General features: G+C 41.4%; 2 protein-coding genes across 2 annotated transcripts; both read left to right on the forward strand.

Annotated features, from left to right (window-relative positions):
• Positions 1-905: 905 nt before the first annotated feature.
• LOC311138711 (ubiquitin-conjugating enzyme E2 R2-like) lies at positions 906-16,739 on the forward strand. Its single transcript, XM_084173504.1, has 6 exons — positions 906-1,523; positions 1,940-2,129; positions 11,886-11,972; positions 12,060-12,157; positions 13,003-13,137; positions 13,283-16,739. Exons 2-6 carry the CDS (start codon positions 1,953-1,955, stop codon positions 13,575-13,577), a joined length of 792 nt encoding a protein of 263 aa, XP_084029630.1. The 5' UTR covers positions 906-1,523; positions 1,940-1,952; the 3' UTR covers positions 13,578-16,739.
• A 3,018-nt stretch (positions 16,740-19,757) lies between these two features.
• On the forward strand, positions 19,758-24,959 carry rfesd (Rieske (Fe-S) domain containing). The gene is made up of 4 exons (XM_084172899.1): positions 19,758-19,819; positions 20,469-20,659; positions 21,554-21,588; positions 24,150-24,959. The coding sequence occupies exons 2-4, from the start codon at positions 20,494-20,496 to the stop codon at positions 24,450-24,452; spliced, it is 504 nt and encodes a 167-aa protein (XP_084029025.1). The 5' UTR covers positions 19,758-19,819; positions 20,469-20,493; the 3' UTR covers positions 24,453-24,959.
• The last annotated feature ends 953 nt before the right edge of the window (positions 24,960-25,912 follow it).

Below are 25,912 nucleotides of genomic sequence, written 5' to 3' on the forward strand. Positions count from 1 at the left end.
CCAATGCAAGCGCATCAGGCTGTAATTTCATAAAGTAGATGACTCTTTTATACTCGCTTGTGTGTCCGTCCTATTATCCTTTAGTAGTAATGTATACCCGTGTGTGAATCCTTTATCTTATAACTTTTTGACAACCAAGATTACATTTTCTGTAGGATACAGCAATGACCCGTTGGAACCGAAACTTGGCATGGAAATGTTTTAGCCTACAACACGTTTAAACTTTCGGTCTTGTAGAACATTTGGTTAGTGCAATTGGTGATGATATGATACAGTACACTGGCTGGCTCATGTGTAGGTGTGAGTCTGGGATGAGGGGTGTGTCTGTGGCAATACACTGCGGTTTGGCGTGCAGCAAGTTAGCAGTGCTTGCTGTGACTTGTAGTGCAGTGCATTGCGGGCGGTATGGAAGCGGGTTTAAATGAATTGACAACCCAAATCATTGCGCTGCCCAGATAGAAATGTGTCACAGGCCGGATTCGCCCCGCGGGGCTTGTGTTTGACACGTGTTCTAGAGTGACTCTAACTTGTTTTGTTATTGCTTTAATGGTATGAATTTGAAATGGGTTTGTCCATGGCTCCCTAGGCAGACGGGTTTCCTCCCACATTATATGCCCTAGGTCTGGGATTTCCGAGACTAGGGTACAGACCAATTACCATTGAGGGTTTTATACCCATAATCTGTGCATGGGTGCCAATTCACCATATGTTGTTATCACTATTGAAAGTCCATTGTCTATCAACTCTATCTGTAAATTATACATGAGGAAAAACTATAGGCTTTAATTACATTAAATTATGTAATTGTCAATACATTAAAAACCTGCCAAGCAAAAAACAAGTGCACATCATTCTGAGAAGACCGCGCACGTTGGACGTGAGTCTAGCTACGCAAGTACGTAGTGGAGACACGCGCAATGATAGCCGGAAGCATCGACACGGTGAAAATAGAATTCAGTGTAGTTCGCAAGTGCAAAGCTTCCACTGTCTGCCGTTTTCACTAAAGTTAGGTCGATAAAATACAGACCTCTCGACGTGGTGGTGGAGGAAATGTTGTGGAGAAGGCTGTTCCTTTTTTCAACGGAGTTACTCGGTGGGGGTTGAGCTGACGTGGGGAGAAGTTCGAGCTGCCAGAAAAGAGCAGATAAACAAACAAACAACCAGCGGATTAATCAACCGAACGACTGTCGGAACGGGGGATAACCAGGGGAGACGGGGAAAATGTCAACGAGACCAATTCGTCGCTAGAGTTTTTGACCCAAGAATGGTTCAAATAGTTTCCTAACGTTGTTGTTTACCCCCATGCCAAGTGCCAGCAGTGGCACAAAGAACAAAAATACCACGCGAGGAGAAAATTATTTCAATGTGTTCCTGTCTAGTTTGTCAAGATAGAACAGTTCTGTCAACATGAAACTTCACATGTGCCTATGATTTGACTGTATGCGTCACCAGTTACAAAATAAATAGCTTGTTATATCCCATTGAAAACAGGACAAGATAGTACAAACACTGCGTGGATATAGGTAATTAATGTTTAATTAGCTTGAATCCATTTGAGTTGTCAAAGGCCTAATCGTTGCAGTCAGCCCCAGGCTTTGCTACACGATACAGAAATTGTCCTACTTTGAATTCGACATGATGTTGCTGTTTGCCAGCCTTGACATTGCGCTCTCTGTACTCAAACTGCATGCAAATCTTCCTTAATAGCCTAATTAAACTATTGTTTGTTAATATTGCTCCTGAGGTCATAAAGGAGCCTCTCTGAAAAATGCATGCCCATTGTTTGGCCTATATATTTATTGTAACCAGTAAGCCAACAAGGTCCAGTTATTAGTTGATTTGGTTGTGTCATTATAAGTCAAATAGCCAACCTACAAGGAGGAAAAAAATGAATTCTGAAATGTCCCTTTGCCTCTCTTTATGTGCCTACTGGTGTCAGAAGTGGGAAAGCCATGGCCCACCATTCGACGCCCAGTTCCCAGAAGGCCCTGATGATGGAGCTGAAGTCCCTGCAGGAGCAGCCAGTGGAGGGCTTCCGCATCGGCCTGGTGGAGGAGTCGGACCTCTACAACTGGGAGGTGGCCATCTTTGGCCCTCCCAACACACTGTATGAGGGAGGCTACTTTAAGGTGAGGCAACTGTGGAGGGGTTGCGTAGGGGTGTAGCAGGTTTGTGCGTGGTGAGCCAACCATGGAGGAGGGGGGGGGAGGGTTCGAGGGTGGGATCCACAACACGCTGCTTTGTTGCCTAGGGGTGTAGCAGGTTTGTGTGTATGTCTACAGGTGTTTCTCCCTTCAAGCTCGCTCGCTCTCTCTCTGTCTGTTTCTCTCTCTTCGTGTCTTTCCCACTCACCCCCTCCCTAGCCAGCCTCCTTCCCCCTTGCAGTTTGATCGTTATGCTCCAGACTCCTATTTTTAGCTGTGGACGGATATAAATGGCACCTCAGCATAGAGCGAGGGAGGAAGACAAGGGCATGATGAGAATCTTCTCCTTTCCCCTGAGTGACTTATTCAGTGTGGCTAGTCCACCACATTAGCATATAAGTCTGGTGAGAGGGAGCCCACATCCAGGCCATAGCATGCACTCTTCCAACTGGGCAAAAATGATTGCAATGACATTAATGCAATGATCATTATAACATTTTGTGAGAGACATCATGGTCAGGTTGTAAAGGAAAGTTTTGTACATGTCAAATCAAATCAAATCAAATTTTATTGGTCACATGCGCCGAATACAACAGGTGCAGACATTACAGTGAAATGCTTACTTACAGCCCTTAACCAACAGTGCATTTATTTTTAACAAAAAAAGTAAAAATAAAACAACAACAAATAAAGTGTTGAGAAAAAAGAGCAGAAGTAAAATAAAATAACAGTAGGGAGGCTATATATACAGGGGGGTACCGGTGCAGGGTCAATGTGCGGGGGCACCGGCTAGTTGAGATAGTTGAAGTAATATGTACATGTGGGTAGAGTTAAAGTGACTATGCATAAATAATTAACAGAGTAGCAGCAGCGTAAAAAGGATGGGGTGGGGGGGCAGTGCAAATAGTCCGGGTAGCCATGATTAGCTGTTCAGGAGTCTTATGGCTTGGGGGTAGAAGCTGTTGAGGAGTCTTTTGGACCTAGACTTGGCACTCCGGTACCGCTTGCCGTGCGGTAGCAGGGAGAACAGTCTATGACTAGGGTGGCTGGAGTCTGACAATTTTGAGGGCCTTCCTCTGACACCGCCTGGTATAGAGGTCCTGGATGGCAGGAAGCTTGGCCCCAGTGATGTACTGGGCCGTACGCACTACCCTCTGTAGTGACTTGCGGTCGGAGGCCAAGCAGTTGCCATACCAGGCGGTGATGCAACCAGTCAGGATGCTCTCGATGGTGCAGCTGTAGAATTTTTTTGAGGATCTGAGGACCCATGCCAAATCTTTTCAGTCTCCTGAGGGGGAATAGGCTTTGTCGTGCCCTCTTCACGACTGTCTTGGTGTGTTTGGACCATGATAGTTCGTTGGTGATGTGGACACCAAGGAACTTGAAGCTCTCAACCTGTTCCACTACAGCCCCATCGATGAGAATGGGGGCGTGCTCAGTCCTCTTTTTTTTTCCTGTAGTCCACAATCATCTCCTTTGTCTTGGTCACGTTTAGGGAGAGGTTGTTGTCCTGGCACCACACGGCCAGGTCTCTGACCTCCTCCCTATAGGCTGTCTCATCGTTGAGATGTCTTTCTAGCAAACACAAAATATGTATTTATCTGGTTTTAGTCTGGTTATCGGACCAAATAACTACTAGCGCTGTGATGATACCAGTGTCGCAATATTTTTTTCCATGTAAAAAATGAAAACCCGAAGCTTGGGAAATAAATGTGATTCTGGATGACAACATAATGTTTGTTTCCAACATTATGACTGTTTTCCTAAAGAAGTTAAATCCCCTTCGTGATTTGTTTCCTTGCCACGATACTAACGAGTATTGTGATACCGGTATCGTCCCGACCCTAATAACTAACTACGGGTATTTTCAGATAGCCTAACAACTAAAAGGTGACGCCAGTTATAATTGTAATGGCTTAGTAGATAAGAAGAAAAGAAGAACAATATTTACCTGGCTCAAAGAGAGGGAATATAATATCTATTGTTTACAGGAAACACATTCAACAATTCTAGATGAAGTTGTGTGGAAAAAGGACTGGCGGGGCGAAATATACTTCCCCATGGGCAAAGAAACTCAAAAGGGTGATGATATTAATTAACAGAATTTTGATCCGAATGTGCAAATTGTCCAAACAGATCCGGAAGGTAGATGGATGATTTTAAATATGTTATTGGACCATAAACAGATATGCCTCATTAACCTTTACGGACCAAATAATGATGATCCATGCTTCTTAGAAAATATATATAATAAATTATCAACCCTGCATGCAATACAAGACTATTATTATGGTGGGAGATTATAATACTGTTTTAAATAGCTCAATGGACCGTAAAGGAAATCACACTACAAACTATTACCATCATGCTCTTAAAGAAATCATGAATGTCATAGATACATTAGAACTAGTGGATATATGGAGGCTTAAATATCCTGACCTAGTGAGATATACAAGGCGGAGACTCAATCAAGCTAGTCGTCTTGACTTCTTTCTTATGTCATTCTCGTTGGCACCAAAAGTGAAAGTGTTGATAGGGGACAGAATGTGGTCGAACCATCATATAATTGGCATATACATTACTCTTTCTGAATTTCCACGTGGGCGAGGATATTGGAAATGTAATCAAAGCCTATTGGATGATAACTTGTTTTTAATTAGGACAGAGGAATTTATAACTTAATTTTTCTGACATAACATAGGTACAGCAAATCCCCTTATTGTATGGGACACTTTTAAATGTGCCTTTAGAGGCCATGCAATTCAGTACTCTTCTCGAAAACAAAAGCAATTTAGGTCAAAAGAGTCCATACTAACAAAGGAAATAGAAGGTCTAACAGAACAGATAGATAGCAATAAAAACTAACATAGAGGCTCAGAATAAGTTAGAGGAAAAATAAATTGAGGAACTTATTCAAGATCAAGTGTAATATATTATAAAAAATAAAGCTAACTGGATGGAATATGGGGAAAAATGCACCAAATTCTTTTTAAATCTTCAACATAGAAATGCTACAAAAAATAATTTACTGAAATTGGTTACAAATGACAGAGTAACCCATAATTCACCAAATTATATTTTGAAGGAGGAAGCAAAGTACTTTAAGCATATGTTTTCGTTTCAGTCGCCTCCCATCTCCTCTAACTGAAGCTAATTGTAGGGATTTTTTTTCTATTGATAATGTAAAATTAACAGCCATACAGAAAGACTCATGTGAAGGTGAAATTACAGAGGAGGAACTTCTGGATGCAATTAAAGACTTTAAGTCCAGGAACACTCCAGGGTTGGATGGCATACCAGTTGAGGTATACCAAACCTTTTTTGATATACTCAGAGGACCGTTATTAGCATGTTATAACCACTCCTATGTAAATGGTAGATTATCAGACACCCAAGAAGAAGGTCTGATTTCATTATTACTGAAACAGAATACAAGTGGGAAATATAAAGATCCAGTCCATACACTTACACTTTAGTGTTGTGATTCAAAAATTCTAGCAAAATGTATAGCGCATAGAATTAAAAAGGTATTGTCGGACATTATTCATTCTAATCAGACAGGTTTTTTTACATGGACGATGGAGATAATATAAGGCAAGTACTGGAAACAATAGAACACTATGAAAAATCTGGGAAACTAGGCCTGCTATTCATAGCTGACTTTGAAAAGGCTTTTGATAAAGTACGGCTGGAGTTTATATATACATGCCTGGAGCATTTGAATTTTGGAGAATCTCTTATAAAATGGGTTTAAATCATGTATAGTAACCCGAGGTGTAAAATAGTAAATAATGGCTATTTCTCAGAAAGTTTTAAACTGTCGAGGAGTAAAACAAGGTTGTCGACTATCGGAATATCTATTTATTATGGCCATCGAAATGTTAGCTATTAAAATCAGATCCAACAATAATATCAAGGGATTAGAAACCCAGGGCTTAAAAACAAAGGTGTCATTGTATGCTGATGATTCATGTTTTCTTTTAAATCCACAATTTGAATCCCTCCACAGCCTCATAGAGGATCTAGATACATTTTCTAACCCCTCTGGATTACAACCAAATTATGATAAATGTACTATATTACGTATTGGATCACAAAAAAATAAAACATGTACAGTGGGGAAAAAAAGTATTTAGTCAGCCACCAATTGTGCAAGTACTCCCACTTAAAAAGATGAGAGAGGCCTGTAATTTTCATCATAGGTACACGTCAACTATGACAGACAAATTGAGAAAAGAAAATCCAGAAAATCACATTGTAGGATTTTTAATGAATTTATTTGCAAATTATGGTGGAAAATAAGTATTTGGTCAATAACAAAAGTTTCTCAATACTTTGTTATATACCCTTTGTTGGCAATGACACAGGTCAAACGTTTTCTGTAAGTCTTCACAAGGTTTTCACACATTGTTGCTGGTATTTTGGCCCATTCCTCCATGCAGATCTCCTCTAGAGCAGTGATGTTTTGGGGCTGTCGCTGGGCAACACGGACTTCCAACTCCCTCCAAAGATTTTCTATGGGGTTGAGATCTGGAGACTGGCTAGGCCACTCCAGGACCTTGAAATGCTTCTCACGAAGCCACTCCTTCGTTGCCCGGGCAGTGTGTTTGGGATCATTGTCATGCTGAAAGACCCAGCCATGTTTCAACTTCAATGCCCTTGCTGATGGAAGGAGGTTTTCACTCAAAATCTCACGATACATGGCCCCATTCCTTTACACGGATCAGTCGTCCTGGTCCCTTTGCAGAAAAACAGCCCCAAAGCATGATGTTTCCACCCCCATGCTTCACAGTAGGTATGGTGTTCTTTGGATGCAACTCAGCATTCTTTGTCCTCCAAACACGACGAGTTGAGTTTTTACCAAAAAGTTCTATTTTGGTTTCATCTGACCATATGACATTCTCCCAATCCTCTTCTGGATCATCCAAATGCACTCTAGCAAACTTCAGACGGGCCTGGACATGTACTGGCTTAAGCAGGGGGACACGTCTGGCACTGCAGGATTTGAGTCCCTGGCGGCGTAGTGTGTTACTGATGGTAGGCTTTGTTACTTTGGTCCCAGCTCTCTGCAGGTCATTCACTAGGTCCCCCCGTGTGGTTCTGGGATTTTTGCTCACCGTTCTTGTGATCATTTTGACCCCACGGGGTGAGATCTTGCGTGGAGCCCCAGATCAAGGGAGATTATCAGTGGTCTTGTATGTCTTCCATTTCCTAATAATTGCTCCCACAGTTGATTTCTTCAAACCAAGCTGCTTACCTATTGCAGATTCAGTCTTCCCAGCCTGGTGCAGGTCTACAATTTTGTTTCTGGTGTCCTTTGACAGCTCTTTGGTCTTGGCCATAGTGGAGTTTGGAGTGTGACTGTTTGAGGTTGTGGACAGGTGTCTTTTATACTGATAACAAGTTCAAACAGGTGCCATTAATACAGATAGCGAGTGGAGGACAGAGGAGCCTCTTAAAGAAGAAGTTACAGGTGTGTGAGAGCCAGAAATCTTGCTTGTTTGTAGGTGACCAAATACTTATTTTCCACCATCATTTGCAAATAAATTCATTACAAATCCTACAATGTGATTTTCTGGATTTTTATTTCTCAATTTGTCTGTCATAGTTGACGTGTACCTATGATGAAAATTACAGGCCTCTCATCTTTTTAAGTGGGAGAACTTGCACAATTGGTGGCTGACTAAATACTTTTTTTCCCCACTGTACATTACCGTGTAGTTTACCAATAAAATGGTCTGATGGTGATGTGGATATACTCGGTATACATATCCCAAAATAAATAAATGATCTCACTCCAATACATTTTAATAGAAAGTTAGCAAAAATAGATAAGATCTTGCTACCATGGAAAGGTAAATACCTGTCTATTTGTGGAAAAATCACCCTAATTAACTCTTTAGTATTATCCCAGGCGCCTCACAGGTCCTCAACTGGCAGCTTCATTAAATAGTACCCGCAAAACACCAGTCTCAACGTCAACAGTGAAGAGGAGACTCCGGGATGCTGACCTTCTAGGCAGAGTTGCAAAGAAAAAGCCATATCTCAGACTGGCCAATAAAAAGAAAAGATTAAGATGGGCAGTCTGAGATATGTATTTTTCTTTGCATCTCTGCCTAGAAGGTTAGCATCCCGGAGACGCCGCTTCACTGTTGACGTTGAAACTGGTGTTTTGCGTGTACTATTTAATGAAGCTGCCAGTTGAGGACCTGTGAGGCGCCTGTTTCTCAAACTAGACACTCTAATGTATTTGTCCTCTTGCTCAGTTGTGCACTGGGGCCTCCCACTCCTCTTTCTATTCTGGTTAGAGCCAGTTTGCGCTGTTCTGTGAAGGGAGTAGTACACAGTGTTGTACGAGATCTTCAGTTTCTTGGCAATTTCTCGCATTGGAATAGCCTTCATTTCTCAGAACAAGAATGGACTGACGAGTTTCAGAAGAAAGTTATTTGTTTCTGGCCATTTTGAGCCTGTAATCGAACCCACAATTGCTGATGCTCCAGATACTCAACTAGTCTCAAGAAGGCCAGTTGTATTGCTTCTTTAATCAGCACAACAGTTTTCAGCTGTGCTAACATAATTGGAAAAGGGTTTTCTAATGATCAATTAGCCTTTTAAAATGATAAACTTGGATTAGCAAACACAACGTGCCATTGGAACACAGGACTGATGGTTGCTGATAATGGGCCTCTGTACGCCTATGTAGATATTCCATTTAAAATCAGCAGTTTCCAGCTACAATAGCCATTTACAACATTAACAATGTCTACACTGTATTTCTGATCAATTTTATGTTATTTTAATGGACAAAAAAATTACTTTTCTTTCGAAAACAAGGACATTTCTCAGTGACCCCAAACTTTGAACAGTAGTGTATATGTATTTATATGTATGTATGTGTATATATAGATATATATATTTGCGCAAAAATATATGGGGGATTGGAAGTGATGCAGACCGTTACATTGATGGAAGTTACAATCTATCTGCAATATTAAAGCTGATCTACCCCCTTTAAAAAAAAAAGATTTAAAAGATTTAAAAAAGAAATGTGACGTCTTTCTGAGGAACAAAGATGTTATGTGACTAATCTAGTTACATGACGTCTTCTCAACCAGAAAACCGGTTTACAAGTAGAGAACGACCGATCTAGGCTTTTTAGGGTCGATACCGATCTTTGGGTCTCAAGGAGGCCGATATTCAATATAATGAAATTTGCCAGAAACAGCCATGTATGCATTAATGAATCAATTTTAAAATCAAACAATACATTTGACTTTGTTGTTACCAATCTAACTACATAGCAACATCATGGTAATAATTTTATTTGAATGGTAAATCTCTTGATAGACTGGGTAAATGTAAGATTGCATAGGCCTACTCACAATACAGGTGAATGAATATTCAATAGGAGTGTGTGCATGCATTGAGTTACTGAGCTTGTTTTGGCTGATCAGTGGAGTCTATGGTGCTACAGATGGCAAACAATCTGTTTGCCTTCCATTTGGGACTTATATTAGCCTACTGATCAACAACATTTGCACAGAAGCAACACTCCAGCATGTCACGCCTGTATTGAAGGACATATAGGCACTGCTGTTAGTTTGAGAATATAAAATAACATCTATTCAATGGAAATTGGTCCAACATAACGTCATGATTTGTGATCACAGATAGTATTTTTATTATTTTTCCGTGATCGGGAAAAATGATTATTTTCAGCTGTGAGGATGCATCTCTAAACAACTCAGCTGCCAGGACGAATTTAGAAACAACTAAATTGGCTAGTTCAGATATCTGTTAAGAAATGGGCAGGTTGTAACTTGATCCTACTGCTACGATTGGATAGAGCGAGGCTGTAACTCCGCTCCCTTTCACATCTCCTCACAACTCTCTCCATTGCTCATATCACTTGCTGCTGTTTACTGCTACTATGAGAACTAGGTCAATGACGATGACATTTGCTACCAAGCCATAAATGTGCATAATATCTAACAGGGAGAGCGAGGGTAGGAAAAAATATTAAACGACGATGCACGTTCTGTCTGAATGACTCAAATCTGCCCATAGTTTGAGAAGTGAGAATGCACACACGCTCGCTGATCTAAAGCTTTCTTGGTCTATAAACATGCAGGAAGATTCTTAGGTAGCTAAACCTATTGTCAACCTTTTATTTAGGCATTTAAAAACACTTACTACGTTCCCTGTTACGACAATCATCTAATCCAACTATTAACTGTCAATTTACGTATATGATTGTGGCTGGTCAGATCAGCACACCAGTAAATACCTAACGTTACACCGCAAGTCAGATGGCTCGTTGCCAAAAAGGGTGCATGTTCAAAATGATAACCAGCTAACATTAGCTAGCTACGTTGGCTATTAGCTCCTATCTGATCTTAGCAACATGATTATCTAGTCAACTAGCTAGCATAGTAGCTAATATAGCTAGCTAACACCACAGATGAAAGGGTTAGTTAGCTATGTGACCTGTTATCCTAATATTTGCTATCTGCTTAGCTACCAAGCTTTCTTGCTTATTGCATGCATGTCCGGGCACGTAGACACGAGCCTTATTAGTGAATAAACAAAACTAATATTTGTAACAGGTGTTCAATTTTGGTCACTGTGTCAATTCATCAATTTCTCAATACTGCACCTTTCTGTTGGAGAATGAGCTAGCTTGCTGCTTCTGCTGATTTTCCAAGCTAGACATTCCTCAGCATTGTGCAGTGCTCAGGTGGTGAGTGGTGGCTGGCATAGCAGCAGTTTTGCTATGTAGCGGGACAATCGGCAAAGCTGATACAGAAGGCCGGATAGACTACAAAAGGGCAATATCGGCCCGATTATATCGGCTCGGCCGATTATCGGTTGTTCTCTATTTACAATCATAAAATACTTTGTTTAACTAGCGGTAAAGGTGTGGGTATAACAGGAAGGCTACTGTTTGCACATGTTAAAAGTGCTCTGTTTAGTAAAAAATATATATAGGGTCCGTACAGGGACCTGATCCAAAAGGGAAGCAGTGAAGAGTATCAGAAGTAAAGCTCACACCGACCTTGTCATGTCTGCACAGGGCATGTTTTGAAACGGTGATAATGCTATCTGCTTGGAAGCAGAGCAGTGCCTCTCCCCAAAGGGCTGGGCTGCTGGACAGAATGTTCTCACGCTTTTTTTGTGGTTTCACTTTGATAGTGGATTCATTTATAAAGTGGGTTACACACGGTGGAGATATGCAGTATAGTAGTGTCCAATTGAATGGCTATGATAGTGTGATGATGGCACAGGTTTGGAATTTAGCACATATACCAAGCTCTCTCTCTCGAACTGGCTTTTGCGGAGTCAGCACAGAGGAGGCGATTGAGGAATACATTTACTCACAGACCTCCATGCCCGCTCATACATACACACACAGACACACTTGGCCCCCAATAGCTCATACACACTAACATGACAGACAAACTAGGGGATCATTATTATGCTCTCCGAATTGTATCCTCCTGTAGCTCAGTTGGTAGAGCATGGCGCTTGCAACGCCAGGGTTGTGGGTTCGATTCCCATGGGGGGCCCAGTATGAAAAATGTATGCACTCACTAACTGTAAGTCGCTCTGGATAAGAGCGTCTGCTAATGACTTAAATGTAAATGTAAAATGGATCCAACTGTAATTGTCAGGGTTATTTGGCTTTAATAAATGGAATTAAATATGTTTGAAGCTGATGGCCATTTCTGTTGTCTCTATCAGTCTCACATCAAGTTCCCCATCGACTACCCCTACTCCCCTCCGACCTTCCGTTTTCTCACCAAGATGTGGCATCCCAACATCTATGAGGTAAATGTATTCCCAAAGTATATGAATCCAAACATATTTCAAGAGTTTTCGCCATCCAGAAGTTGACTGGTTTTTGTGTTTCAACAGAACGGCGACGTGTGCATCTCCATCCTCCACCCTCCCGTCGACGACCCCCAGAGCGGGGAGCTCCCCTCAGAGAGGTGGAACCCCACCCAGAACGTCAGGTACCTCAACTCGCTCCAAACCTCGTATTCATTCATTATGGCATGCAACCGAAAACGTTAAAAAATGTTTAGCTACGGAATACAAAAATAAGCTATTTTTATTGGCAAAAAAAATAAAAAATGTGCTGCCTAATGAGTACACTTCTGGCTCAACCACAAAGCTCAAACACTTTCAGATACTCAAGGTGTGCTTGATGGAACAGTTGAATCAAGCGAATAGTCCCAAAAGGGCAAACATTGCCCACCCTACACACCGGTATTTCAAATTATTTCACATTTGTATTTGACCTAAGTCAGTCTATCGCACTTCACGTTTTTACCCATTTTGAGCAAATATTTTTAAAAAGACTATCAACTTTTAACTATACATTGAAACAAATGACAGAGGACTAAACAGGCAGAAAAACCCATTGACATCACAACCTACCAGATCTTTGGGGGAGACCAAAAGACAATATGGAGTGTCATCATAATGCCTCAATTGCGTGTCAAAGGTTTAAAGTGCAGAGCTAAGGAGTAGACACAGTCCCTAACAACAGTCAAAGTGCCAAAAAGATTACACATGCCAGTTGTCGAGACACTTTCTCAACCCCCGGGGCAGGTTGAAAGTGCTGAGTGTGTGTTTAACCAAACATCCAGAGAGGAAGTAGCATCTAATGGGTGAAATGGTGAGGTAACATTGCTGTCACAAAGGAAGTCAGCTCAAATAACAACCACTCAAGGAAATCAAGTAAAGCCACATTACTTAGAAGGTAAGGTAAAGGACCCATTTGTAAATGAAATAGTCAGGTAATAGGTATGTTTTAGAGGACATCAAGTCAAATTAGTAACTTGTGTTTGTACAGGACCATCTTGTTGAGTGTGATCTCTCTGCTGAACGAGCCCAACACGTTCTCACCGGCCAACGTGGACGCCTCAGTTATGTTCCGCAAGTGGAGAGACAGCAAGGGCAAGGACAAGGAATATGCCGAGATTATCAGGTAGGAAGAACACACACACACTAACCCAACCATTTGATTTACCTTTTTCACAACAAAGTTGGCCTACCTCCACACACACATAGTCAAACAGTGAGTGAACCCTTTGCGATGTCTCTCTCCCCAACCCCCCTCCCCTCTTCCAAAGGAAGCAGGTGGTGTCCACGGTGGCGGAGGCGGAGCGTGATGGTGTCAAGGTTCCCACCACGCTGGCTGAGTACTGCGTCCAGACCCGGGTTCCCTCCCAGGACAGCAGCTCAGACCTGCTCTACGACGACCTCTATGATGACGATATGGAGGAGGAGGAAGAGGAGGATGAAGAGGAGGAGGAGAGCGACATGGAGTCAGGAGGAGAGGCAGGAGGGACCAGTGGAGGAGAAGGAGGGGTCACTACTGGCTGCTATGACGACGACCAGGAGGATTCTGGGAACGAGGACTCTTGATGATGATGACGACGAATGCCCCAAATTGACGCCCCACACCCTGACATGTCCGATCCTAGCCCCCTCTTGATCCTGTTAGGCCTGGAACATCCCCTAAAACAAAATATATGTACGTCTGGTGCATTGATAGTAAATGAATAACTGAACAAATTAGTGGATTCCAATTACAGTCGTGTACGACCGCAAAATAAAACAAAAACATCTCTGCGAATATAATTTGTGTAGTTAAGAGCAGTCGGAAATGTTTTAATTTGTCCTTTTGATATTTGACTTTACCGCATGGTTTTGGTTTCCTTATTCTATGGTCACATAGTCAAAGCCTGCCTCCCTGGTCTGATGGATTGATAGAAAGCAGACAGTTGATGAACATAAACACAAACAAACATCCGAGCCCACAGGAGCTTGTTTGTTGCAAGATGTGCAGATAATCTCTGCCTTTTGGAGAGGATCAAGTGCAGTAATATCTGAATGGAATTTATGAACGGGGAGTCGGAAAAGGGGCTTGCTCCATGGAAAGACCCAGTATTGCAGTGCCTCTGGGAACGGAGCACACAAAAAAAGATGCAGCTGAATGGAATGTGTGCTACTGCGGTTACTATTGTTTCTGTTCAACTGTCTGCGTTTTATCATGTCACTAGACGCATTTGCTTTAAGTACGTTCGGGCTTAAGTCTTGAATTTGCTAACCAAATTCTCCAAACCTGGACACCTCTTGGCCCCTTCACACCCTGGTAGTCTTTCATATTCAAGTGTAAGCTGGCTGGCTTTTTCTCTGTCTGTCTTTCTCAGTGTCTGGATGGCTGAATTTCAGTATTTTTGTTAGCCTGGCAGGCTGTCTTGCTCAGTCAATATGTCCCTCTTTCCGTCTCTGTCTCACCCACGTAGCCAGCCAGCCTCAGTCGTTATCTCCGTTTGACAAACACACAAACCTACAGACACAAACTCTGCCCTGACTGACCCCACACCTCCTGTTTTAACTCTGACCTCTCCAGAGTTGGGGTGTGTTCATTAGGAACCTAACGACAGAAAACTGACTGAAACAGGGAAGGACTACCACCTAAACTATCCAATAAAAAAACCAGCTTGTTTTTGTTTTCTGTTGCAAAACGGTTTGCTACGGTGTTCCCTAATGAGTACGACTCTGTATAGGGCACTAAGAGGAAGTGCTGTCTCAGGCACAGAACCAAATGAGTTAATTCTCCTCTCCTGCCCACCCTCTCTCCATCCATCCTTTCCCTGCCTCCAAACCTCAGGGCCTTCATAGACTCTCACTGGGAGAGAACCGGGGATGTAGTGGAGGACAAACGCACCTTAACACCGTCTACGCACCTATATGTTGTGAAAAGTGTTCCAGCGCCTATTACGCTAAATTAGCGTTGTTAGCGTCCGTGTCACTCATTCAGCGTTTACCCACCTTATTTCTTTACTACTACATCCCTGGAGAGAGCTCACACTCAAACTGCTCTTCAGCTTGAGCTTGGTATTGTTTTGATGGGTGTGTTTTTTTGCTGGGTTGTGTGTGTTTAGAGAGGGACCTTCAAATTTCCAACAACACCATCGGTCCCCATGTCTCCTCTACTTCAGTGATTCAGTCAGAGGAGGCTGGTGGGAGGAGCTATAGGAGCCTCCTCTGGATTCAGTGTTTTCTTCTCTTTTTTTTCTTGCTCATCGCCACCCATTTCTGTGTTGCCCTCTTCCGTTGGCCACGCTTCTCAAAACTACACCAGAAAAGGCTTCTCATTATACATGCTTGATATGCTTTCTTGGAATTGGCGCAAACTCCTGGAATTCTAGTAAGCAAGCCAGTCAGGTGGTCAAAATGGAAAGTGATGTTGAATGAGTGGAATTCTGTATTTTAATCAACTATTTACACATGCCAAGAGGCATTAGCCATTGTTTATGTTAGTTAGCACATATAGCTAAAAGAGCACATTTAGTTGTCCACAACATGTATCAGCTAAGCTGTGACTTGAGCACGTCACATTGGTGATTCAGAGCTACACATGGCCACTATTGCATTTTGTGTGTGAAAAAGGATGTTTCTTGAAACTCAGCTGCAAATACTTTGGCTAAAGAACAGCATCGGCCCTAAGTAGTAATGCTGAAATGGTGTAAGTGAGGCAACGTCACAGTCAGGCCAACCCATCAACTGTGCTCATTAGGCCTGCAGTTTTCACATGGGTGCTTGTGTTTTTTACCATTACCTGTTCAATGGAACACAGGACCTGTTACACCTTTCACTCACATGGAGGTGCTGGCCTGGATTGTATGCCAAGAAGATTACGTTTTATCACCACTTCCAGTGACGCTACAACCAATCAGTTATGGATAGGTGTGGAGTATTCATTTTCTGTTTGTAAGATCTATAAGGGAGATACTTGACTATTCAATCTAAGATTAACAGAATCAAAATGAGAACTTTTCTCCTACCTTGCTCTGTTGAACTGATGCCCTCACTGGGGCTGGCTTGAAGTCAAGTCAAAAATGAGTTGACCGATGGATCACAAATGGATTGTTGTTCTCCTCAGCCACTGGATGTTCAGGGATATGATGTCAACGACCGGGGTGAGCCATGTCTCAATACTCTAAAATGACTTCCTCTCTTCACCCCCTTTTCTTCATGATCACTGATCGGTGAAAGGAGTGGATACATTTCCACCATGTTGCTTTTTTTCCCTAACCTGCCATGCTCTTTCAGATTTTTGGTAATGAAGAGGGAAGGAAGCCATTGAAGAGGATTGAGATGCAGCCGGGGGTACTCTACTGTCTCATGCTCACTGACCTTTGCCTTCTGTGTATTGACGAGTAGGAGGCAGTTGGAACAGCGTTTACCTGGTCGAAATGACAGTCGACTAGATGGACCACATGCTAAGCTGTCAAACTCACAGTGTTGCAAAGGTGGACAGCAATGGACAATTTTTCTCATTTATTGTGTGTGGGTGAGTGTGTATTGTGTTTTTAGGAGCTTTTCCCTCGGAGGCTGAAAAGGGTCTTGTTTGGACAAAAAACAACTGTCAACTGTGCCCACAGCCAGTGATGTGGACGATGCAGTCCTCCTCTGTTTTATTTCATTTTCTCTTCCTTTTGTGTTGTGAGGATGCAAATGTCACCTATAAAATGTATATTATAAAAATTTTGAATGGACAGAATTGTCTGAAATGTCTTCAAATGTTCATTTATTATCTGTTGTCAATGGTGCCAGTTGGCATTACTCATTTCTGTTTCCTAGAAAGCAGCTGCTGTACTTTTGACACGGGAAAACTGGAAATGACAAATCGTTTTTCAAAGCAGTTAGTAACCGTTGTAAAGACAATGGGCCCTGTTTGAGTAGTTTTCAAATGCATCTTTCCTTGAACCATAATAACTGAATCAACACGATTGTATAGGTGAAAGCAGGGGTTACACTACATACTAAAACACTGATCTGACATGACCAGATTGTATCCTCATCTTGAAAGTATCCAAACAGTGCCCAAGTTTCTCACTGAATTTACCACACAACTGTGCACCACAATCCTTCCACCCTTTTAATAAAATTCCTAATAAAAATGGTATGAACCATTGGGCTAAGCAATTATGGAAAGGAAGCTCGACAAGATGAAAGTGCTGGTGTAGGACAAAATTAAATAAGTTTAAACTCCAACTTTGTGTCTAACTTTCAAACGACACACACTGTAACTGAAAATTAATTTCAAGTTTATCACAGGAGTGCACGTGTCCCCAATGGCTGTAAAGACATGCTCATTTTAATTTAAATATGAATCAAGATTAATTCTTGTCAAAAGTACCTTCATCTGATTTCTCAAGCATTAAATGAGCCACTGGCTGAATTATGCCCTGGCTGGCCTGAGACTTAACTGGTGCACCTCCTGTGAAATACAACAAGTTTTTGTCTCCACCTAGTGTTGATATTTGTTGCAGGAGCACATCTTGCTGACAGTGCAGTTGGGATTTATACACTACTGTGTGATAGTTAATTGGATAAGGAAACTACTGCTGACATTGAGATCATAAAGCTAAATCACAATTTGACTGTGTATTTTCCATAAATATCTCAGGAGTAAGGCTGGAAGACTGGAGTCACACAAGTTATGTAATAAAGGTCAAATATTTGAAGGGATGGTTTTTATTCTTGTTTAAAGTGCAAGACAAGTAGGCTATTAGTCATAACAATGTTAAAGTGCAATTCTGCCACTTTTTAACCTCATATTCATTATCTCCAGCACCATACCAGTGTTTACATATGTGAAAATAGTGTGTTTCTATGATCTGTGGTTAATAAGATAAAGGTCCTAAAACATGCTTCTCTATAGCTAGGTTTCCATCCAATTGGCGACAGATTTTCATGCGAATATTCTAAAATCTGCACAAAACCATATGTGCATTTTCCCACCAGAGATGTTTCCATCAAACTGATTTATTGCGGATAAAATGCTATGTGTGATGACGTAGTGCACATAAAAACAACTTGGGTTAAATTCCCATGTACTGAATAAAAAATACAAGTTAAATGGGTTTCCATCGCATTTTCAACTCTACTGATGGTTTTGTCACAAACACTGTTGCGTTAGCCTATATAGCAAATTGTAACATTTCCTGTTTCCATTAGCCCATCTTTACTTTTTTCATGCATCAGATAATTCATCGGCATGAAATGATTGGAATAGGAACCTGGTTTGTGACATCACAGGGTATAGGATTAGTCACTGCAAATCTCAATGTTTGAAAATAACTTTTGATGATGTCATCGGGTTGAACGTTTTTACTAAAAAAAAATATACTAAACCGAAATGCGCAGTTTTCACATATGTAGACACTGGTATTGTGCTGGAGATAATCAAAATGAGTTTGAAAAGTAGCGGAATTGCCCTTTAACACCAAACAGTGGTAGTCAATGATTGGAAAGTACATGAGCTTTTTCTGACCATTCGTTTGGTGTCTGTTCCTTGGGTGTATAGTTCACAGTAGGGAGTGGGGTATGTTGAGCCATTTTTACATTCAGCATCACTACGTCAAGGGAAATATTGTAATCTTTAAAACAAAGATAACTACATATATTTCACGATGTTGTGTATCCCATGAAATAATCAGAATTCATGTAAACATAGCTTGTCCAGAAATGGGGTAAATTGAGCCGCCTTATTTGTCCGCGAAATTCTTGATATGTTTAGCATTCTCAGAATCCATGTTATCAGACAAGACCTTGTGTGCCTCTGCAACTCTTATGATAGCATCTCTTTCGCACAGGTACATGGTAATTTTATTGTTGTCAATGCCAATGTACCTCTTCAGTGTCATTCGGTAAATTTTTTCATCCCTTGATGCTGATCGAATGGAAATCTTCTCTTCTTTTACTTCCTTGGCTGCTCTTTTAAGAACCTCAAGGGGGGCTAGACCTCTGCTTGTTTTATGATTGTATACACGGGACATGATGGTGTCTGCTCTGTAACAATGAGCCCATATGCATGACAAATTGCTGAAACACTATGCGTATTATGCATAAAACGGACAAATGTAATCATCATTTGTATGGGGTATTTTGAGCCTTTGGCTAGTTTGTTCTCATAATAATCTAAAATGTATGTTTACAGGAAGTTGTATACATTCACAACACTTACTGTGACAGTCTGGTTATATCAGAAATACATTTATTGATTTCAGACACTGGACGTAGCTCTCCTCCTTCTCGCGTTCTGATTGGCTGAATGGCTAGGCAAGTGGTACGCTGAAAAGGGGGTCCGGAGTGTTCATAGTGAACATTGATAGAAAGGTCCGCTCTCCAAAGGTCATCGCATTGGGGAAAAAATACAAATTAATTAATTAACAACAAGAAAAATGACAGCACACATCTCAAAGCTAAAGATAATTAACATGTTGATAGTTAAGATGATTTTTGTATTTTGAAATCTTTAGCAGGCTATCACTTTGTAATTCATGCAAATGTCTCCATTTACTAAATAATACGGATTGATTAATTTTAAAATACATAATAATAATAATACATCATCATTTATCTTACAGAGAAAATTCTAGTCTGTCTGTGTGAATATCCACCTTGTGTTAGACAGAGATAAGAACAACATGCCACTCCAGAAGGTGAGATGGGTAGATAGGGACAACTGAAATGGGCCGGAGGGACAAGATAACGACATGGTATACCTCCTTATTAGACTAGGCCCCTGGGTACATCTAAAATGAGCTCATTACAACTTCAGCAAGAGAGGAGAACAAACTGCTAACAAGGTAAAAATTCAAAAACAATATAACACAATTTAACAATGATTTGAAAGTGGGAATGGAAATGTGTTTTCACTTTCTGAGAGAGAGAGAGAGAGAGAGGAGTTCGTTTTTTATTTAAACTATCTTAATTAAGGATAAAATACATTTATCTTGTTTGGGTCAACTGGTTATGGTCGTGTATCTAAATAGGCCTATTAAATAGAGTGCATCAGGGCAACGTGAAATATGCAGCTTACTAAATGACATGTTTTAGCCAGAGGGTGTTGGACATGTGGCACAGGCTCCTGCTGCTCTTACTATTTATGTGCTCTCAGAAATAACTCAACTTGAACTGATATGCTCATTATTCCGCTCTGTAATACATAAAATACTTAAGGGTCAGATTCCATCAAGTAGCCATGACAGATTTATACTGTCACTTTAATTATATGGACATGCTCACAGACAAATGTTTTGAAGATGTGAGAATTCAAATACATTATGAATTGCATCTGCCTTTTAGTCCAAAGCATTTTGTCACTGTTGATGTACACAACATTAAATATTGAACCGGCACTATATTTTGATGTACAGTATAAACGTTTTAAAAAGTACTCTGTAAGGACAGTTGAAAGATGCTACAAATCTCACACACTTTTCTCTGTACTATAAGCGGTATTTGGAGTATCATCATATCCATGGAGGACAGGGGAGAGAGGGAAGAGCCTGCAGCCGGTCTGCACTTTGTGGGCTTGAAGGAGGACCTGATAAAAGCCAAGCGGTCGTTCAGGACCCTGGAGGGCAGGGATATTCTGGTGCTCTATCACCAGGAGATCTTCTATGCTCTGGACTTCCACTGTTACCGTGAGTAGAATAAATGGTCCCTCCAGATCTGTTTGTGCTGTCTTGCCAATTGCAATTACCAACTCCTATGTCATTAGCCTTGTATATGTGGAGCTAACATGCGTCTTTTGTCCTGATCTTGTCCACATTATGATTGTGCCCACATTTTTAAAAAAGATGTAGACGATTAAAATACGTATTGTGATCTAACTGTGATCAGATCTTCTTGCCTACCTACGGAGGTACACTCTTAGAAAAAAAGGTTATATCTAGACCCCAACAGGGTTCTTCGGCTGTCCCCATAGGAGAACCCTTTGAATAACCCCTTTTGGTTCCAGATGGAACCATTTTGGTTCCAGGTAGAACCCTTTTGGGTTCCAAGTAGAACCCTTTCCACAGAGGGTTCTACATGGAACCCAAAATAGTTCTACATGAAACCAAAAAGAGTTCTACCTGGAACTAAAAATGGTTCTTCAAAGGGTTCTCCTATGGGACAGCCACAGAGCCCTTTTGGAACCCTTTTTTCTAAGACTGTAGTCAGGAACCCATTGTATCTGGATATTTTACAACAGATCTGGAGGGTCAAACCATTTAAATCATCAATATACCACCCTGTAAAATAATTGACAGGTGCCGCAAGTCTGCACAAACAGATCTTTGACTCGAGCTAATTCAGAGATGCATTCTGCAACATTTTCAGTAGCCATTGTTTATATATGTCAATTTTTTTTAATCTAACTAATGAAATAAATGCACTTCGGGAGCATCTCACTAACAGTGTGGTAGATTTACTTTGCTATCTATGGGATATTTTCCCACATAACATCGGTATGGTGTGTCCAGTCAGCAAATTGTTACAGTGCCATAAACTGTTTTCTTATTCTGCAATACTCTGATCCTCTCCTCTTTGGACAGATGCTGGGGGACCATTGCAAAATGGAGACATAGAGGTGAGTGACTTAGTATTGTAAGCTTGATCCAAATAAATCTATTTATTCTTTGATGTAATCAATATCTCAGGTACCATATACAGCCGTGGTGCCTTTGAGCAAGGCACTTAACCCCCAAACTGCTCCAGGGTCGCTGCTCTGCAGCTGACCCTGTGCTGCTACCAGCCTTTGTATGTGTGTGTTTGTGTGTTCATGTGTGTGTGTGTGTGTGCAGGGCTGTAACCAGGGTTTGAGCTTTAGTGAGGTCCCCCACCCCCTCCGCAGTGAGGATTTTTTTCAAAAGTTGAAGCTCATTTACTGCATTTCTATACAATTTAAACACTTTAAAATGCTATTGGGAGAACAACAAAAACAAGCAAAAATTACCCCAGCCATTATCACATTGGCTAATGTAGGTTCATTCACCTCAGTCGAGCTATAAACACATAGCCTATTAGCTATACAATTGTAATATTATACCCCTGAAAGGGGGGAAATATGAGAAATGATTCACACTGACACGTAGCATCAGAGACTGTTCAGTCAGTTGTAATGATGAATTGCATAAAATCAATATCAGTGATGTATTTAAAAAAAAAAAAATTGTGGGTAATTACATTTACATTTTAGTCATTTAGCAGACACTCTTATCCAGAGCGACTTACAGTTAGTGAGTGCATACATTTTCATACTGGTAATGAATAAAAAATATAAACTCCAGTGGGCGATCGAGATAAGACGAACAACCAACGATATAAACGAAAACGTATTACATTTTTAGAACGGTATTGTTTTGCCTTTTGATGCATTTTAGTGCTCGTCTACAGGGAAGATAGGCCAGGTGGAGATTTTCATATCAAAACATATATTTAATTTTTTCCCTAACTTGTTTGATAAGATTTGTACAGATTTTCTCAGGGGACCCCACATGGAGCCCAGACCCCAAGTTTGCGAACCACTGTACTAACCTCTCTCTCTCCTTGCTTCCCCTCTGTCTGTCTCCTCCTGCATGAATTGCAGCCTGCCTCAGCTTTACTGAGTGCCACATCACTGGATGTCTCAGTAGCCTACTCAGGAGTACATTCATTTCCAATGGAACGCTGCGTTTGCCTTGCAGTATTGTGTTGCAGAGGCAGTTGCAGTGCGTTCTGTGTGGTGCATAGGTTGGATTTATCGAATTTATGCATCAATTTGTACACGTAAACGGCCTGACAGAAATGGGAGCAGAAGGTAAATGTTTAACTTTTGTAGCACACATATCCAGATGATGCTGCATACCATTTTGCGCAATGACACTGTTTGTGTGATCAAGGCATAAAAGTAATACTGGCCAAAGCCCTTCAACATTAGAGCCAATGTATGCTTGATCTGCTATGTGGTTGGAGGCGCCGTATGGATGGTGTGACTCAATGCTGGGCCTCCGGAGGCAAGCAGAGGCCAAATTGAGCTCTGTACCGCATCACCATTCCCCTCTCAAATGTTGTAACAATATGGAGGGCTCCGTATAGCTCTGCATTGACATGATTGGTTGACGGTAGGTGAGGGCGGGAGGTCCTGTATAGACACAAACTCACTTCCTTGACAACTTCCTTCACAACAGCTCTGCTCCGCGAAGCTCAAGAAGTATAAATGCCCTGACTTCTGCAGAGGCCAAATCACCGTAAATGCTGCACGGCCAATGCAGACCACAGATTGACCATGTAAGGCCTTTGATCACCGTAAATGCTGCACGGCCAATGCAGACCACAGATTGACCATGTAAGGCCTTTGACTGCAATATAAATCTCTACCCGCTGCTAGCCAATTGACGGATTATTTATAAGCGACTATTTACCAGTTGTGCACTCATTTTCAGTTTGTTTTTGTTTGTTTGGGCTATGTCTGTAGTCGCAGGTCGGTTTAAAAATGGCATTTTATCCGGTATCTCGCAAACACACTGACAGCAGTGTCTCTAGCCGCCTACTTGAGCCGAATCCAAGCTGGGGTTGTTCGTTTCACGCTGTCTCTGCGAGAGGGCGGAGTTAACCGTTTGAGAGATTGGTGGATATAGGCTACTGCTAAAAACCCAAATCCGGGAGGTAAATCCGGGGGGCGCAGGCTAATTTAACGAACAAAGCACTGGTCATGATTCTACTTGTTCGCAAAGAGGCAGGCGCGATTAGAACTAAATCACATCAAAAACATAAGCGTTCTGAGCTTTGATCACCGCTGGGACCAATGTATAGATGTTGACCCGTAATTGATTTTCTTTATTGTGTACAAAATATAAACTTTTATTCTTATTATTTTTTTCATATGAGAAAAAAGGACCTCAGTGTCCTCATATGTAGTTACGGCCCTGTGTGTGTGTGCCAGGTTGGTAACTGTGTCAGCAAATAAGTAATTGGTTTCTATAATAAAGCTATATTTTCAAGTCAACATCCGTTTCACATCTTTCACATTTACAGTTTGCTCCTCTATTCATGTACCTTGGTTGGAAACGAGGTACTAGCGACATACATTTGCCTTTGTACATGCATGCTCAAGCTAAATAAAATCTATTTGATAAAGACCTTATTATCTTCATTTCATTCTTCTTGCAGGAATTTGACGGCAAGCTGTGCATAGTGTGTCCAAAGCACAAGTACAAGATCTCTCTCGCCGAGGGGGAGGGCATCTACAGGGCCACCAACCCCAATGCCCCTGTGCCCACAACAAGGTGGTACTCCAAGGGCATTAAGCAAAGAGTCCACACGGTGACCGAGACCGACAAGGACGTCTATGTCACACTGTCCCACGTGTCCCGTTTTATTGAGTCTGACTACTTCCAGGGAGAGAAGGGCAAAGTAGAGAGGGAGAGAATGGAGGCCGAAGAGTCTTCTAAGAAATCTAACACAACCTCCTGATGGACTGCATGTCAATAGTCTAAAATGGCTTCCTCTCCTCGCCTCCTCATCTGCACTAATCTGAAGGGAAGGAGGCGAGGAGCGGAAGCCACGTCAAACTATTAAGATACATTTGGGGTTTTCCTAAAGTTGACTTGTCTTGAAATGGGGATGGAGTAATTATGGCAACATTGACATTTGATTTGTGTCCAGAAACTTGAACAGCCAATCAGATCTCTGACATAAATATGCTAAAGGCAGGATGTGAGTGAACTGAGTCTAAAAACTACCAATTACATGTTTCCTTAATGTGTGGGGTAGGGGTTATGTTTTTTTGTGTGAACATTTCATACATTCCATAAGAATCTGTTTTTATGTTTTAGTCTATCACGTTAAGTTATCTTATACAGATTATCTCACTCACTGCTCAGTCGACTTGTGAATTGTAGCTCCTTCTCAAGTGGGATGAGTTAAGTACCTGGAGAGCACAACACTCCTGTGGTTCAGTAATAAAGCTAATAAAATGAGTGCTGATGGCTTGTTTTCCTTTGGTTTCGATGTGTAGCAGCCAATTATATAATGGCCTTATGTCCCAGTGGGGATGAGGAGGATTAAGGAAGTAGGCCTCAGTAAAATGTGTATTCAGTGTATTCAGCTTCACAGCAGCACTGAACTCCTCTTTCTCTTGTTCATAGGAATACATATTGATATTGTTAACATTAAACTCAAGTCAATGTGTGGAAAGGGAAAATAACCCATAAACCCATTCATTAGAACAATGTAGAAAAATACACTGAGTACACAAAACATCGGTTTGTGTCAAGAACTGCAACGCTGCTGGGTTATTCACGTTCAACAGTTTCCCGTGTGGATCAAGAATGGTCCACCACCCAAAGGATATCCAGCCAACTTGACACAACTGTGGGAATCATTGGAGTCAACATGGGCCAGCATCCCTGTGGAACACTTTCGACACCTTGTAGAGTCCATGCCCCGATTAATTTGGTATACTTAGTGTATCTGGCTGTTTTCGCTGCATAACATTTAGAAGTAGTCCCTTTTCAGGTTTAGAAGAAGTGACTGCTAAATGCTAACTCCCTTTCGTATAATCAGGTTTCATAGGTAGCATAGAGAAATCGGTGGTGGTAGTCAGTCGTTTTTAACTGTAATGCAGTTCATTGGTGACAATGACATTAATATGTATTCGGGTTGACATCCATACAAGCATTTTTACCTCAACATGGTGTGAAATACATATGTAAACAATAACCTAAATGTGGGCTAATTTTGCTTTGGGGCAGTGGGAGATCTGGGATCTTTGGTTGAGTTCCATTGATCTCTTTATCTATGGTAATGTGGAATGTTTATTCAAATTATGCTAACTGATGGGCTTCTCGAGTGGCGCAGCGGTCTAAGGCACAGCATCGCCGCGCTTGAGGTGTTACTTCAGACCTGGGTTTGATCCCAGGCTGTGTCACAGC

This window comes from Coregonus lavaretus, assembly GCF_964263955.1.
Source record: "Coregonus lavaretus genome assembly, chromosome: 12".
NCBI lineage: Eukaryota > Metazoa > Chordata > Actinopteri > Salmoniformes > Salmonidae > Coregonus > Coregonus lavaretus.

Excerpts from the sequence above, each read along its gene's own strand:
- LOC311138711 (XM_084173504.1), top strand. The coding sequence starts at position 1,953 with ATGGCCCACCATTCGACGCCCAGTTCCCAGAAGGCCCTGATGATGGAG. Across the intron at positions 11,973-12,059 it reads GGCATCCCAACATCTATGAG|AACGGCGACGTGTGCATCTC; the intron begins GTAAATGTATTC and ends GTGTTTCAACAG. Across the intron at positions 12,158-13,002 it reads AACCCCACCCAGAACGTCAG|GACCATCTTGTTGAGTGTGA; the intron begins GTACCTCAACTC and ends GTGTTTGTACAG.
- rfesd (XM_084172899.1), top strand. The coding sequence starts at position 20,494 with ATGGAGGACAGGGGAGAGAGGGAAGAGCCTGCAGCCGGTCTGCACTTT. Across the intron at positions 20,660-21,553 it reads TCTGGACTTCCACTGTTACC|ATGCTGGGGGACCATTGCAA; the intron begins GTGAGTAGAATA and ends CTCTTTGGACAG. Across the intron at positions 21,589-24,149 it reads TGCAAAATGGAGACATAGAG|GAATTTGACGGCAAGCTGTG; the intron begins GTGAGTGACTTA and ends TTCTTCTTGCAG.